Source organism: Melozone crissalis, unplaced genomic scaffold (genome assembly GCF_028551555.1).
Source record: "Melozone crissalis strain CALT ecotype California unplaced genomic scaffold, PUWL_Pcris_2 ptg000027l_1, whole genome shotgun sequence".
Taxonomy (NCBI): domain Eukaryota; kingdom Metazoa; phylum Chordata; class Aves; order Passeriformes; family Passerellidae; genus Melozone; species Melozone crissalis.
Window position 1 is genome coordinate 5650987 of NW_026535805.1, and position 15750 is coordinate 5666736.

Here is a 15750-nt window from a genome sequence, read left to right on the forward strand (position 1 = left end):
CTTCAAATCAGCCTGCTTGCCATTTATGGCAGTGATGAAATCCAGCAAGTGGGTTATTTATTAGAGTTTCAGCACTCTGGGTATTCAACATCTCTTTAAAAAAGCATTGTAGGCACTGCAATGTTTCAACAATGGTTCTTGGCCCTTTCTTTAAAATGTGGCTGAACCTGACACTAGGAAGTCAAACCCATTCCCATAGCCTCAGAGCAGCCTGTCCTATTGAACTGCAGAATTGTTTGCAAGACTAGAACTTCCATTGGCTGTCTTTGCAAATAAATGTGGCATTTAGCCAGAGAGCTGCTGAGCAAGAGTCTCTCCCACACCAGAATATTTTGCACTGGAGACTGAGGAGTCTGAATGACAGCTGCCTTCACTGACACAGCACTCAAGCTGCTTCATTGCCCTTATTTTTGAGCAGCCCCTTACAGCAGGGATGCCCAAAAGACTCTGTAAAAAGAATTACCCTTTTTTCCCAGAACTGCTTTTCTGGATTCTCCTAGATATGCTCATCTTTTACCAATGCTGCCTGTGGCAACCTTTTCAGCAGGCGACACCTTAAAGATGAGTGCTCCAAATTTCAAATAATTACAAGTGTGCAATGTGAATCTGGAACAATTTTAGAGTCTTGTCTGAAGAGTTAGATTACTACCAGGAAAGCAGATACTAAAGTCTATATGCAGGTTTTGTAAGTGCTATTATTTAATGTCTCAATGAGTTATAAAACTCTGCTAAAGCAAATCCCCTGGAGGGGGTACAGCCTACCAAACAGAATAAGTATTTTTCAAGGAGTGACTGCCACCAATTGATTCACCATCATCTTGATTATTAAATAAACATCTAGGAAAGCCATCTCTATTTTTAAAAGACACTTTTGCCTGTCCATGGCTTGAATTCATTCAGTTTTCTGCAAGTTTGCTATAAAGGTGTAGGTTTCAGGTAAAGCTTGTTTCTTCAGTGACAAGAAGCACAATTCTTCTTCTAAATAACATAACTGCCTTCATACTTGAATACACTATTTAGAAAGCTGATGTAAAACTTCAAATAGAAAAACAACACTTAAATTGTCACAGAAGATTTTGCAGGAGAGATAAACACAGTAAGCAAACTGAAAATATTCACTTAAACTGTGAATATTGTGTAGTAGTATTAGTTTTTAAAATGAAGATAGAGATGCCTGATGAAAAATACAACCCAGTCCAATACAACAATCTGTTTAGATTTATCTGTTACCTAAATTATAGAATAGACTTTCGGACACCAAGCCTTTAAAGTCACATTTTAACATTTTTCTGAGGACTCTTTTGCCACATACAAGCATGTTTTTGGAGCTCTCATTTTTGAGATCAGCCTTTCAACTTGTGCAAGACACTTGGTGAATTCCACCCACATACAGATTCCAGTCTGCCCACTGATATGGTATTGAAATTAGGAACAAATGCATATATGGAGCTCTTTTGGCATTCCTACCATTCTTCAAATCCTACAATTTCCTATGCTTCTCTACTCTTACCATGCAACTTAGAAAAAAACAATTCATAGCTTAATCCAATGATAAGATTCCTGTTTAAGAGAATTCAGTGTTCTTGTGAACATTAAGATATTAAGAAATTGCTAAGCCTAGATCTCGAGTTTCAATGGACCCTTTTGTCTGCAAGCTTTGACTTTAACCATCTGCAATGCAGTAAACTAGTAGCTTTTATTTCAATGTAAAAATGTACCTAAGAGTAAAAATAAAAATCTATGCTATTTGAAAGAGAAAATATGAAGACTGTCAATGCTTCCATATCATATCTTTGACAAACAATTTCTTGTTACAGCAATAATAAGCAGAACTGGTGTATACATGAAGATACCTTTATCATTCTGTGACACTTGCTTAAGGACCCTTTAGGAATTTTAACACTTCATGCTTAGATAAAACACTTTGAATCCCTGTTGTGCTTCTTCCTGGAATGATTCAGCAGTATATCAACTTGCCTTTTGGTTCCCTCCATTATTAAAATAAACAAAGCTGCCACTGGGTTGTGCCTGTGCTGGATGCCTCCATACAGAGGTTCCTGCTCAGTGCTGTAAGTGCTCTGTAGCACCAATATGGCAAATGCACCAACATTCACATTACTTCACAGAAACAGTCCTCTGTAAATGTCTGGTCGCTTTAAGGAAAAGCCCTAAACACTTTATTTGGGAAGGATTTACTGCATAGCATCACAGGGAGAAATTAGGGCTTCCTGTACCCAGGAGAACGGTGGAAATCCACAGTGAAATCCTGACACCATCAAAATGAGCACAAAACCCTCACTGATTTCAGGGGAAGCAGAAATATACCTGGACTGACTCTGGACAGTCTGTATAATGCAGAATACAGTCTAATTTCAGTGTGCACTTTGTTAGATACACATTCATCTCCAAGTAGAAACTATTAGTAAGTCTCAAAGCTTCATCTGCATAGTTTTGCTTATTAGCTGGGAACTCAGGCTAGAGACCTGCATATTAAAATTAACCTGCAGTAAGACACCCACAAGGAGGAAGCTCTTTTGAGGACCACAGAAAAACACTTCACAATGCTAGTGGCCTACAGCCTACAAACTGAATTCATGACTTAATATGTTTTCTTGCTTTATTTCAGTTTAAATGCAGAACTTGTATTATATCAGAAAGCCTGAGGAAAGTTGTAATGATTCTAGGCAGTGACTCCTCCTCACCCCTGTAATCTCCTGGACAGAAAGAGAAGCAGAATGTTCAGCAGGCATCAGCCATTGGCAGAGTGTATGTAAATTGCACACAAGTCTGCCTACTTGGGAGGCTTTAAAATAACAAATTGGTTCTGTTTCTCACTTATCCAATCACTGGATCTTGGTGATACAGCTCAGCAAACACTTTTTTAAAAAAGCAAAGTCTCATTTGTATTCTGTTAATCTCTCCTAAAGCCCTTCAGAAGAAATATTACTTTAATTTTATACCTTCCCCAGTTCTTCAAAAGCCTGTAGTAGCTCATGGAGAGTGGATGAAACCTAAAGCCCGTTAGTGGCAAACTCCCATAGGGAAAGTTCTCCCTCAGTCTTTGTCACGTAGGACTCCTGCACTGCAGCGTGATGGTCCAGTTACTGTGAGATCTCCATCCTTACTGCAAACACAGCAAACAAGTTTATTAACAGCCATTACTCATTTCTACAGTAGTTGTGAGCAGGCAGAGTGCTGCTTGCCAAATGTGAGCAGCAGTAATAGTTTGTATCTACACAGAGCTCATATCAAATACAGTGAGCAATGGGCTTCAAGGTGAAAAGCAGCAGGTGGGTTTAGCTTGATTGTTAAAAAACCCAGCAATTTCAAATTACAGCGACAATGCAGTCATTAGACAAATAAATTCCCAATAATTATGTAATTTAGATCCAAGAAGGATTAGGGTGCCTTATAACTCACTTATTTTACACTCCAGAGTAACAGATTTCTTTTTCTCTATTGAAGAGATTTAAGGAGCCTTTCAAAGGTTTGATATAACCAGCAAATTGAACTGCACAGTACAGTAGGTAACTGCAGCATGCACTAATTTAGCTGACATCAAAAGCAGTTAAATCTTTTCTCTTCATCAGTGAGAGAGAGAATGGGAACCAGTCCAGAACTTTCATATGTTCAGGTGAGATCTTAGCTGGGAATATCACAGATCAACACTCAGCTTTAAGCATCACCACAGTTAACAAAAAATGCAGTAAATCAGAGAGACTTACTTTTAAACTTTAAAACAAGTTATTCCACAATTAAAGATATGCACTAATTCTGCAACTAAATAGCCAAGTTTTTGGCAAGAAGTTGAAGTATTCAGATACTGCCAAGCAGGTGCAGTATTTACCTAACTACAATGTCAGTTACTCCACAGCCTAAGGAGAGCTTTCCTTCACTCCAGCTGTCCGTGCACACTGTGACTGTGGATTTAACACCAATTCATTCTGCTTAGGAACCACGGCAGTTGAAGAGGGCAAGAACATACAGGGAGATCTAGCTTATGTTCAACTTTATGTATCCACAGAAGGAAGAAGAGCACTTTCCTTCCCAAGATTCACACTCAGCATCCTCAAAGACCACGTAAATATCATCTCAAGAACGAAAACTTAATATTCTCTAAGTGTTTTAAAGCACACCACCTACCTCTCTAGGCACAAAAGCTTTCCATGACACAACTGGTCTTATGCATGTTATTTTTACTACTCATTTGGGATCTGATCCAGTGCACTTGTACAGACAGAACAAGAAACCTAATCCTATGACTTCAGTGTTGAAGCCTGTTAAAGTATGTCGGCTTCTGCACATTTTGGCAATAATCTTAATTTCAATAAAATTCTCCTTTACTCATGAGCACTAGGCTGTTGCAACACTGTGGGCATAACTGTATTTAGTCCAAATACCCTTTTAAATAATATTTTTTCATATTTAAGATATCACCTCCAAAACACAGTAGGGAAAAGATGCATTTTGACTTTGGAATAGAAATGTTGCAGCATTAATATTTTGAAGTCTAAAACCAGTGAGAAGCTAGGCAATTAAAAGACATTTATTCTACCTGATACACTGTCTACAACATACTGGACAACTTCTTTCTCTGAAAATATCAAAGGGTAAAAACGTACCAGAAAAGACAATCCTCAACTCTAGAGGAAAGGGAAATATGCATAAGTATGTCCTTCCTTTTTTTGTCTCTAAGTTCCAGCTGCTCAGTACTTCCCATCACACACATGGGGTAGAGTGCTTTCAAAAACGTAGCTGTCCAGAACTGTAGGACAAATACAAAACAAACCACCTGGACAATACCTCATCCTCTTGAAGCTGACTGATAGGCCTCCCCCAGCACTGAAAATTAGATTCTCCGGTCATAGCACAAGTAGGCTTGTCCTGGCTCTAATCCCCAGGCTGACCCTGTCCCCAGGCACAGAACCTCAGAGGAGGGCTTTCGAAAGCAGCTGCTGCAACCCCTTCCACAGCACGGTGGGCAGCAGGTGTGAGCCACAGATCTGATGTGCCATTCCAATTTCTACCAGGCTTTGGGTGATTCATGCTCAATCCCTCTTTCCATCTGCCATGGAGATGTGGAGTTTCTTTTCACTGCCTCTTTCTCCTTTCCTCATGCAAATTTTTCAAGGCTTGGTAACTTAACTACTCCTGAGGATACCTGTAATGTAAAGCAGTTTAACCTATCATCCTTCCTTTCTGCCCTACAATTACCTCCAAATGACAGCCTGCACAACAGCAATTTGCTGTTATTACTAACATGTAATCAGAGAACTAAACTCATAGGAAGGAAAAATTTAAGGAGAAAAATCTGCTATCTCCTGTTTCAGACCATCAATCAGCCTATCCAGAAACACCACAACAAAAGAGCACTACAAGACCCAAACAGAAAGAGTGAACCTTTCACCATTTGTTAGAGTACAAGCCCCTAAACACACAAAGGCACATTACTCTGAGCCCAGAGGCAGGGATGTCATCCTGACTACACAGATCTGCAGCACAGCTACAGTTGCTAATGTTACCCACAATTATGTTTGTGTTAACTTGTGCCAAACATTGGCTATTTGGGAATTTAAGGAGGCAAGCTTTCCAAGTCAAGCACTGACAGAAACTCCATTTCTGATCTTTTTAAATTACTTTAATGGTATTTTACAAAGCCTTTCACCATCTTTCTTGTTTTGATATACTTAACAAGCTAATTCCCAAGATTATTTGTTCCACTACTAAAAATCAGAAGCCCAAGACCAGAAAGTACATGTCAAACTGGTTGAGACAATAAGAAGCACAGATGAAAATGCACTCAAGTAATTACCTCTACAGGTCAGGAAGTCCATTTTCCTTTCTTAAATATCTATTTCAGTCCACAGCATAAACTAATAGGCAATTTGGACAATACTATCAGGAGTTTAAGCCAGAAATAAAAGACTGTAAGTTTTTGCAGCCTATTCATCATTCTGGAATTACTGCATGTGGTCACAGTGATCTTTTGTGCTCACACTCACACATAAGTGTCAGACTTGTTTTTTCCCAGAAAAATCCAAAACAAAGGGAAAAAACCCTGGCAATGTCCTTTTTGGCAGACATAAAAGGAATTGTTTCCAGAAGGAGGAAAGTTTCAGGATCAATAGTAAAATAGGCAAAAAGTTCCAGGATGAGGAAGAAACAAATGCAAATAAATTCACATTTTTATCTGTAGATCTATTTTTCTATGGCATTATTATAGCCTAGAAAGTGGTAAGACCACAGCAGACTGTAATCCATAATTTGAAGCAATTCACTGAGGCCTTGCACAGAGACCACTTCTTTTCATGTCAAGCAAATAATCTTAAGGAGTAACAAGGCCAGTAAACTAAACTAAATGGCAGACAATTTCTTGCAAATCATAACCCACATGCCATTTTTGGATGTTACTGAGATATCACTGATATAAATTTAACTTGCTTGTATAGAACTGTGTGTGTCTGTACATGCCAAATACAGCCCTCCTAGTCCACCCCTTATACATGCAAGAAAATCAGGGGCTGCCTAATGTCAGACTCTTGTCTGTCAAGAATCAGGGTGTTAAACACAGAGTAGAATCTAAAACCTAAAGCATGGTAGTTGAAAACGACCTGATCTTTATCACTGCATTTTTTATTTTCCTCTGGCAGCATTCTTCAACTTCATTTTCTTTAATCTAAATGAAATACTGTTTACAGTGAAATCTATGTTTCATACGCTACTCTGCCTGCCTTCTTGGAAAGCCTCTACTCTTGCTGAGACTAACCTATTTTAAATATGCATCAAGTTTTAGCACAATTCATCCCCAAAACATTTGTCTCCAAACTATTTTGGGATGTTTGAGAATGACACGATTCCAAGGTGGAAAGACAGAAGAAGTAATGGAATCACAGAATTACTTGGGTTGTAAGGGGCCTTCAAAGACAATCTAGTTGCAATGCCCCTGATACGTGTAAGAACAACTCTCACTAGACCAGGTTGATCAGGACACATCCAACCAACGTGGCCTTGTGCACTTCCAGGGACAGGGCATCCACAGCTTCTCTGGGCAACATATTCCAATGCCTCACCACCGTCGCACTAAAGAATTGCGTCTTACAATCTATCTAAACCTTTCCTCTTTCACTTTAAAACCATTTCCCGTTGCCTATCACTACCTGCCTGCATAAAAAGGTCACTCTCCCTCTTTTTTATAAGCCCCCTTTAGGTACTGGAAGGCTGCAATGAGGTTTTCCTGGAGCCTTTGCTTCTCCAGGCTGAACCCAACTCTCTCAAACCATCTGCATAGCCAAGGTGCTCCAGCCCTGGAACACCATCAAGGTGTTGTGCTTCTGCACATTTCAGATCAGCCTACGACCAGAAATAACGGTGGGGTTTACGTCATGCTGCTCCCACAGCATGGCAAAACATATCTAACTAATGTGTTCAACATTTTTGTTGCAAAGTCATACCCTGTAACAGTATGAAAAAATAAAAAATGGAAGCATGATTATTTTTCCATGAACAGCAGCCAACTGTTGTCCTAATTTACAAACTGACAAGTTCCTCTATGGAACACATTGCCAAGATAATTTACCAATACGTCAAATTTTACATAGGATTTAGTTATGTACTATCTTTTGTTTCTGTAGTTTCCAAGCCATTACTCCTCCACTAGGATATTTTTCCATTTTTCAATTTGTAAGTTTCAGCAGTAACACAACTACTTTTAGTTGCACTACACAATTCATCCCCCCATCTGAGAAGTTGTATGGCAAGCATCAGCCTTGACTAATTCTTTAGAGGCACAAGTTTCCAACAACATTGGTTCTCTCTCACAATTGATTACCCGCTTTTAACCCTGGTAACAAAAACTAAGTTTTAATTCATCACAGCTTAAGGTAAAGCAGACATTAAAAACTAAGATTGCATGCCACTGAACTGCTATCCTCTCTGGAAATCAGGAGCTCAGAGACTCCTTTTCAGAGCTATAATAAAGCTTTTGAATAGCACTGTATTTATCATGCATTTATTACCTATGCAGCTGCATATTTAGCAAGCTAATGATATCCAGGTGAAATGAAACCAGAGTAACACATTCAACACCTGTATTTGTCTTGAGGCAGCAAACAAGACTGGTAATTTTTTGACTCTAGAGATTGTTCTGATTAAATGTGAATTAGGGAGAAGCTATCATAGGCTTGATAACTTTTTTAATTAAAGTCTTTTATTTTTAGGTTTGAATGAACACGGTTTGGTTCATTGTTTAGTACCACAGAGAGGCAGACTACTTGATTTGGTTTTTTAACACCTGCTTTGCTTTACAGCTCTAGAGAAACTTTAGCCAGCTTTAGACACACTCTGGTATCTTTCTTACCTTCCTGACTGAAAGCTCTTCCATATCACAGTGAATTATGTCAGCATGTACCAACTAGAAGTGACACAGGTCTGGAGAGATGGGATCAAAAGCTTTGTTGTTATGCTCAAAGGACACCAGGTGGTGGTGCAAGGCTCCTTAGTAGCAGATTTGCATTCCTTACATTGTGACATTCACGTTGTCTTTCTCTCCAGGCTACCTTCTCTCCTTCAAAACATGCACTGCTAAAAGCTTTGAGACAAAAATTGTAATACTGGGCCTTGGAAAGTCCAGCCAAGATGTTTCTGACAGTATTCTCAAGTGGATACCAGCAAGAAGGGGAAGAGTAAGCCAAGCATGCACAAGCACTTTTTCCTGAGCAGTGTCCCTGATGCCAGATAGAAGGTAAGAGTAGTGTAACTCCAAGTCATCTGGATTATTCCAACCCACTCCATGTCCCAGCCTGGCCCTAAGCAGTCTTTAATAAGCTTTACCAGGCTACTATTTAATGAAAGCAGTCTGGCAGAAATCTTACTCTGCCAGCTTAAAACTAGACATGGCATTCTTAATATTTAAATTTGACACACTCTGATAAAGTTGTCAGGAACATTCCTGTTAAAGTCTTGTATTTACAAACTATCAAAATGCATTTAGAACTTTAGGGAAACAGTGTCATATTTAATAAGGTTTCACAACATAAACCATTTACTTTCCCCTTTTTTCACTGTTTTGTGCTAAACATATAATTTGCAAACTTTCTGTCCTGTTCAGTCATACAGTTCAGAAACAAAGGCTATTCCTACTTCTAACACAACACTCCTATACAAGATAACTATTCACCACATCACACTGCAAAGCCTCTGGGTAGAGTGTTTGAAGAGCTTGACTGTAAAGGCATAAGGACATCATCATTCAGGGCATTCACAAAGCTCCTTATTTAATTGAGAATGTCCCATCACACAGCAGCCACAGAAAAATCTACTACTAAAGAACTTTGAGGGCAAGAAATCAAGTCAGGTATATATTAACTGACTTTTTTCAACATGCAAAGCAAACAAATTCAATCTGTGAAATAATTTTATTACTTTGGGCAATGAATTCTTGATAGAAATTAAATAATCTGGCAAAAGATTAATATCAGCACCTGACACTTATTCCTTCTATAAAGAAAAGCTTTCTACTTAGATATTAGTTTCAATTTCTGAACAAGAGTTATGAATATTTTAAGGAATGCCCAGTTTTTTTTCTGTGATACACCACACACATTTGCAGGTGCAGAGCACCTTTTCATGGCCTGTTACAGCTACCTGGCACAGCATTAGGGTTTGTGTTGAAATTCACTTTCACTTGGCACCTCCAGTGCAATACACAGATTCCCTGGAATAAGAACTGACAAAGGGGAAAAACTGCTGCTGTTTGCAACTCTGCCTACAAGGGCCAGCAGGCCAAGAAATGCTGTTCTCATGAGAGTGCCTGGTAGAAATGACAGATTTCTATATTAACTCTGTAGGTCATAAGTTCAGTGCAAACTCTGAAAGAGCATTTAAACCAAAGCAGTTGTTAGTAGCTCAAATCATTTTTAATAATTCATCTGTTTTCTGCACTCTTCCTGCTGCAACTCTTTGAATACTTCAGATCTACACATGCCAACTATTATAAACTATAAAGCCTTTTTGTTACAACTAGCTTCAAGCTGAAAACAAAATTAAAATCTCATCCAATAAAACTCTGGTAACAGCAGGCCCACTGTTTTAATGACTAAAATTAAAAGCTTTATTCATATTGCAGAGCAGTCAGAGACAAGATGGAGTAAGCACCATTCTGACAGGCTCTGCACTAACACAACAGGAGAGAAGCCTCTGCACTAAAAGACTGACAAATCTAAATTATTAGGGGATTGTTTTTAGAAGTCTGGGGCACAGAACCCCACAGCCTGAAGGAATATTGGCCAGTGCAGAGGAAAACAAGGGAGGAGAGAAGTCAAGTGAATCTACTCTTACACAGAAGGTAAACATTAAGCAGAATCCACCTAGGAGACAGTTTTCAGTGAAAATATTTCAGTGAACACTGATTTAAAGCAAACATAAGATACAAATTCATAGGTTTCTGAAGAAATATTGTGCTGGAACTCCTGTAAAAGCAAAGCAGATCCAGAAACCCATCCTACTTTATAAACAAGTATCATTTTCATAGTGCTTTTAATATGCTCAAGACTTCCTCTACCATATGACTCTACATGTTAAAATATTATAACTACAGCTTCCCTCATGTGATTAATAAAGCATTCGTTTTCAGTCTCTGGAAGGATTTCAAGCTGAAATAATGTGGAGTTTAGACCCAGACTGAAAAAAAAAAATCATTTAATAGATTACTGGAAAAAATAATTGCTACTTTAACTAGATAGGCTGAGTCAACTCTAGTAATTAAAAGGATGAAAATGCTGAAATGGGTACTTGCCCTTACCCCTCCACAGTGTGAAAAAAGTAACCATCAAGTTGAAGTCCAATTAAAAAGCGCTGAAGGTGAATAATGGGGATGGGAGAAAAAGCACCAGGACAGGAAAACAAACATGTATGTGAGAATGAACACACATGAATGTTCTTACAGACTGCCATGTATCAGTAGCAAACTGCCTGAAAAGCAGCAATGACTAACCTCCACATTTTAGTGAAACTGTGCATCAGGCTCACACAGCAAGGCAGAGCTGGAGGTTTGAGTCCATCCATTTGAAGGAGGAGGCCAGGAACACCATACAGAACCAGATATTTCACATAAAAAAAAAGAACCTGAGCTAAAGCCAGGCCACCTAAAAGAAAAAAAAACAACAAAACATACCTTAAACAGGTCCTGAGACATTTTAAAAACCTGTTAATACTGATTACCTCCAAATAGCAATTATTCCAAGAACTAAGACAAGCACCATTGCTTGATAGGATACACAACATTTGTCTCTTCTCAAGAGACACAGCACACAAGCCCATGCATTTAGGACATGAGACACATATACAAAATGGTACTCTCATTCCAGCATGAAGGCACAAATATGCATCTGTAGTTCCATTCTCAAAAATCTCTGGACTGTGGGTGTTGACTGCTATAAAAAAAAAAACCAAACAACTGATTTATGTTGAGCTAAAAATCAGAATATACCAATATAAGCAATGAACATTTACCACAGGGACAGTAAATTTATCTTTGCAAAAAAACCCCAACCAACCACTCTACACTTATTGCTCCAGAAGATCCATAACTAGTGGTTATAGCTGCACATTATCCCAACATCCCCACAAACATTCCATGCCCTGTCAGATTGAGTCCCCAGAAAATACCCCGTACCAATGCCTTGTGAAGGCTGATCTGGAACAGAGGTTAGACAGATTTAGAGAATAAAGTAGGTACTTATTAAAAAGCCTCAATGGATACACCTTGGGCAGTGCAAGAGCCCAGCCAGGCCTACACCCAAGATGGATCCAAAATAGTCACAACATGGATGACTGGTCACAAGGTCTCTCACTTTTATAAGTTCTGGTCCTTCAGAATATTGGAGTTAATTGTCCAATTATAGCTTTAGGTTATGAAGTCCCATCCTTCTTGTTTCTCTCTTCAGCCCACATTGTTTATGCTCTTGGACGTGAGACTGGGGAGGTTGTCCTTGGTCCCAAGCTAGGAAAGGAATTGCTTTGTCTAACTACTCTGTGAAGAAAGCTTACCATCCCTTAATGTGAAGCTCAGAATTGCACACAAAAGCAGTACAGAATCTGAAAAATATAAAAGCTAAAAGCTAAGGCATCACTACAAGATCCTCTTCTGCTGCATCCAAGGCATAGAAAACTGGAACTCCACTTGGCATAATGCTTAAAGCATATTTCAGTTTTTAAACCCACAGACAAGGTCTCCTTAAGGTCCTGTAGCTGCCTTAATTCCAAAGGAGAAATTTCATCAGTGTGCTTGCTCACAGCCTCAGGCTGGGACACAAACTCCAGCATCTTACATAGATCTGAGATTAAAATCATACATATTCTCATTATTATTATTATTATTCATGCAAGTAACAACATTCAAATGCATTATAAAGGAAGATGATTCCTACTAATATTCTAAATGTTTTTTGTTGAAAAACGTAGTATTGACCAATAAGTAAAAATACAGTAAAAAGCAGAGGCCAACACCTTTACAGAATTGGTGAGGTCACTCCTCAAGGACCCAATGACTTTGGTGAACTTCTGCATCTGACAGTTGACATACAGAAAATCTCACCACAAAGAAGGTAAACTAAAATTATACTTCAATACAGCAAAAATTATAAAATGCAATTGCTACAGATCCTTCTACTCCAGTGCTCTGCTTTTGCTCAGTTATATTACCTGACTTGACTGAAGGACTTTAGACGTTCAACACAATTCTAAAGCCTTCCAGCAGACAGTCCTAGGAGACTAAGTTTTTAGTCTGACTGCAGCAGTACAATTCCATGAACATTTAAGTAACCTGTCTTTTTTTTTAAGGGGGGGGGGAACATCTCTATTGCATTCTGCTGACTAATGAGTATACTATGGATGACAACGAAAAACTAAACATTAAAAATTCATCTACTGTATAACAACCGAGAGTGAAATTCTGGCAATAATAATGTAAAGTGCAAAATTCCTGCTGACCTACACATGGCCAGTATTTTCCTACAACAATAAAACATTTTCAGTTTTGATATCATAATCTATGCACACGATAAGAAACAGTAGTGCCATGCAAGATAAAAATTGATGTTAGAACAAAATACTGAGACATGAAGCTTATGTTATTTTACTTCAGGGAAACAGGCATCAAGTATTCAATAACATTTTTCCCTGGAGGAAAACAAACAATCAGAAGCACAATTTGGATACTAGCCAATTAGCTCCACATTAGATTACCGCTAAATCATCTGTACAGCCAAATTTCTGCTTTAATTCCCTTCTCATTCAGTGTCTCATTTCTTTTCTGACAAATTTCATTGGAGAGCTGAACACTGACACCCACACAAACCACTTATGAAGATCACAGCTGTCTGTGCAGTAGTAAAATTCAAAATCTTTTGGTTGTGCTTGATGGGAAGGTATTTAGAAACAGGCTTCCAGTCTGAGACCCAAAAAAATCAATACATTTGATTTTAAATACAATGATGAAAGATTGAGTTCATGGATACGAAGTCATAATATGCAAGTTGGGGAAAAAAGGCATTTTCAGCCTCTCCAACAACACATATATAGGTTATCATTACTGTAATTAACAGGCAGCTCAGTAGCACTGGCATCTTGAACACAGACATCACATCACAGTCACACCCAGCACAGCAGCTACTCTGCAAGTGGCAATTCTAAGACTCACGAAAACAGCAACACAAAGGTCTCTATGAAAATACACAGATCAAGTTCTCATTGGTCTTGAGCTCATGCCAGCAGTAGGAAAATTCTGGCCACACTGGGAAAACCAAGGGCAAGATTCACAGCCACACAATAGCTGGGCTGCAGTGGCAACAGGCACAGGCTTCAAACCTTCCTGCATACCTGAGACATTCCAGTTGCTTTGCTTTTGCTTCACTCGCTTGCACAAAGCAGCCAGAAGCAAACTGCTTCACCTGATTTAGAAGCATGAAATTAACAATCAAATTCATTAACAATATCACATAATTTCTTCTCTAATTTTTGATATAATAATTCCTACATACACATGAGCATTATTTTAAATTGGAAACAAGCCATATCAAATGTGTATTATAACACAGCTAAGAGGAAAAGTACTGCCAAGATTCTATCTTTTCTCCAGAATAAATTAATTCAAAGGATGCAAAGTTGAGATTTTTTTTTAAACAGAATGTGTTAAGGGATAAAATATCAAGGTAAAGTACCTGATCTTAATCCCATGCATTTCAACAGTCAAGCTGTTTGAAGTCCCAGACTAAAGCAATTTACTTTTATAGAACCTGGTATTTTCAATTTATCATCTTCCCATCCTTAAAAAATTCTAAGCTTTTCTGTGTTTTAAAATGTATTTAAAGACCTTCAAATATTTTCTTTAACCTTAAGTTTACTGCAAAACTGCATTTCCTAAGTGCCATAGAGCTTTGAAACAAAGATCATGACAAATTAGAATATTTACAGGACTTAATTTTAGTCTACACATTCTCAAAAATTCTGACTGGTGATTTTTGACAGACATTAACAAATAGAATATTGTCATGAGCAAGCAGCAAAACATTTGCATCCAGGTATTACAAATCACAGTTGACATTTTTCTGTCCTTAAGCCAACACCAAAAGTCATGGTTACCTGTAACTTAGAAGGCAATTTTATGATCAGCACAACATCACAACTTTACCCTTTTTGCAGCTACATTGACCCTATGACATTAGTGATTGGAGATATTTCTTTCTGTCAAGTACCAGGACGGGTTCCACCAGAAAACAGAGATAAATATGCAGTCACATTTCAAAAGGGTTACTGACACATGGCAGAAGCCTAATAGGAAAGAGACATTTATAAAAGCTCAGAATTTGGGGCCGTAACATCAAGTTCGAAATATCCCAGCCTTCTAGTAGCACACAAGAAGAAAGAAATATCCTTCTGTGGATGAAGTAGTGGCAAGAAAGTACCACAGTGTTTGTCCTGGAGGCTGCTTATTTTTAGAGGAAGCTGAATGGACATAAAGGTTCGAAAGTGAAATTACCTAAACAAGACTAAACAGAACTGTCGAGGGACTCAGTCGAGGCATAGACAGATCTTCCAAGTTAAAGTAAACCAGAAGGCTTTTCAAGCACACACGTGCTTTAAAGACACCTACCATGAATACTCCCAAGGACTTTGAGAAACTTGGTCTAGTGGAAGGAATGCCCATGGCAAAGGGGTTAGAATTACATGATCTTTTAGGTCCCTTCCAACTCAAACCATTATATGAAAATATCTACTGTAAGCATTGTGTTCCATCGAAAATACCTGCAGGAAAAGGCTCTCTAAATAAACAAAGAGTCATCACATTGTCCTGTTTTTTACTGGGATAGAGTTCATTTTCTTCACAGTGGCCAGTGTGGGGCTGTGTTTTGGATTTGGGCAGAAAACATTTCATTTACTTCATTTGTTGATGAAAGCAGAGAGATGCTTTTGTTACTACAGGGTTTAGAGAGCCAAGGTCTTTTCTGCTCCTCACCCTCCGCCAGTGAGAAGGCTGAGGGTGCACAAGGGGCTGGGAGGAGGCACAGCCAGGACAGCTGACCCCAACTGACCCAAAGGGTATCCCATACCATATATCATGCTTAGCATCTAAAGCTGGGGGGAAAAGAAAGGCGGGCGAGGTTCAGAGTAATTGCATTTGTCTTCCAAAGTAACCATTATGCTTGAAGGAGTCCAGATCCAAATCTGGGAGGCAGATCCAAATCTGCCAGCCCA

At 38.6% G+C, this 15750-nt stretch overlaps 1 protein-coding gene across 2 annotated transcripts in view; it reads right to left on the minus strand.

Moving 5' to 3' along the window:
• The window catches only part of HHAT (hedgehog acyltransferase), a 147003-nt gene that overhangs the window by 117838 nt on the left and 13415 nt on the right, over window positions 1-15750 (minus strand). For both annotated transcript variants that reach the window (XM_054279692.1, XM_054279693.1), the window contains exon 8: window positions 10991-11141. In XM_054279692.1, coding sequence (XP_054135667.1) covers window positions 10991-11141 — 151 coding nt within the window. The remainder of the gene's footprint in view (window positions 1-10990; window positions 11142-15750) is intronic.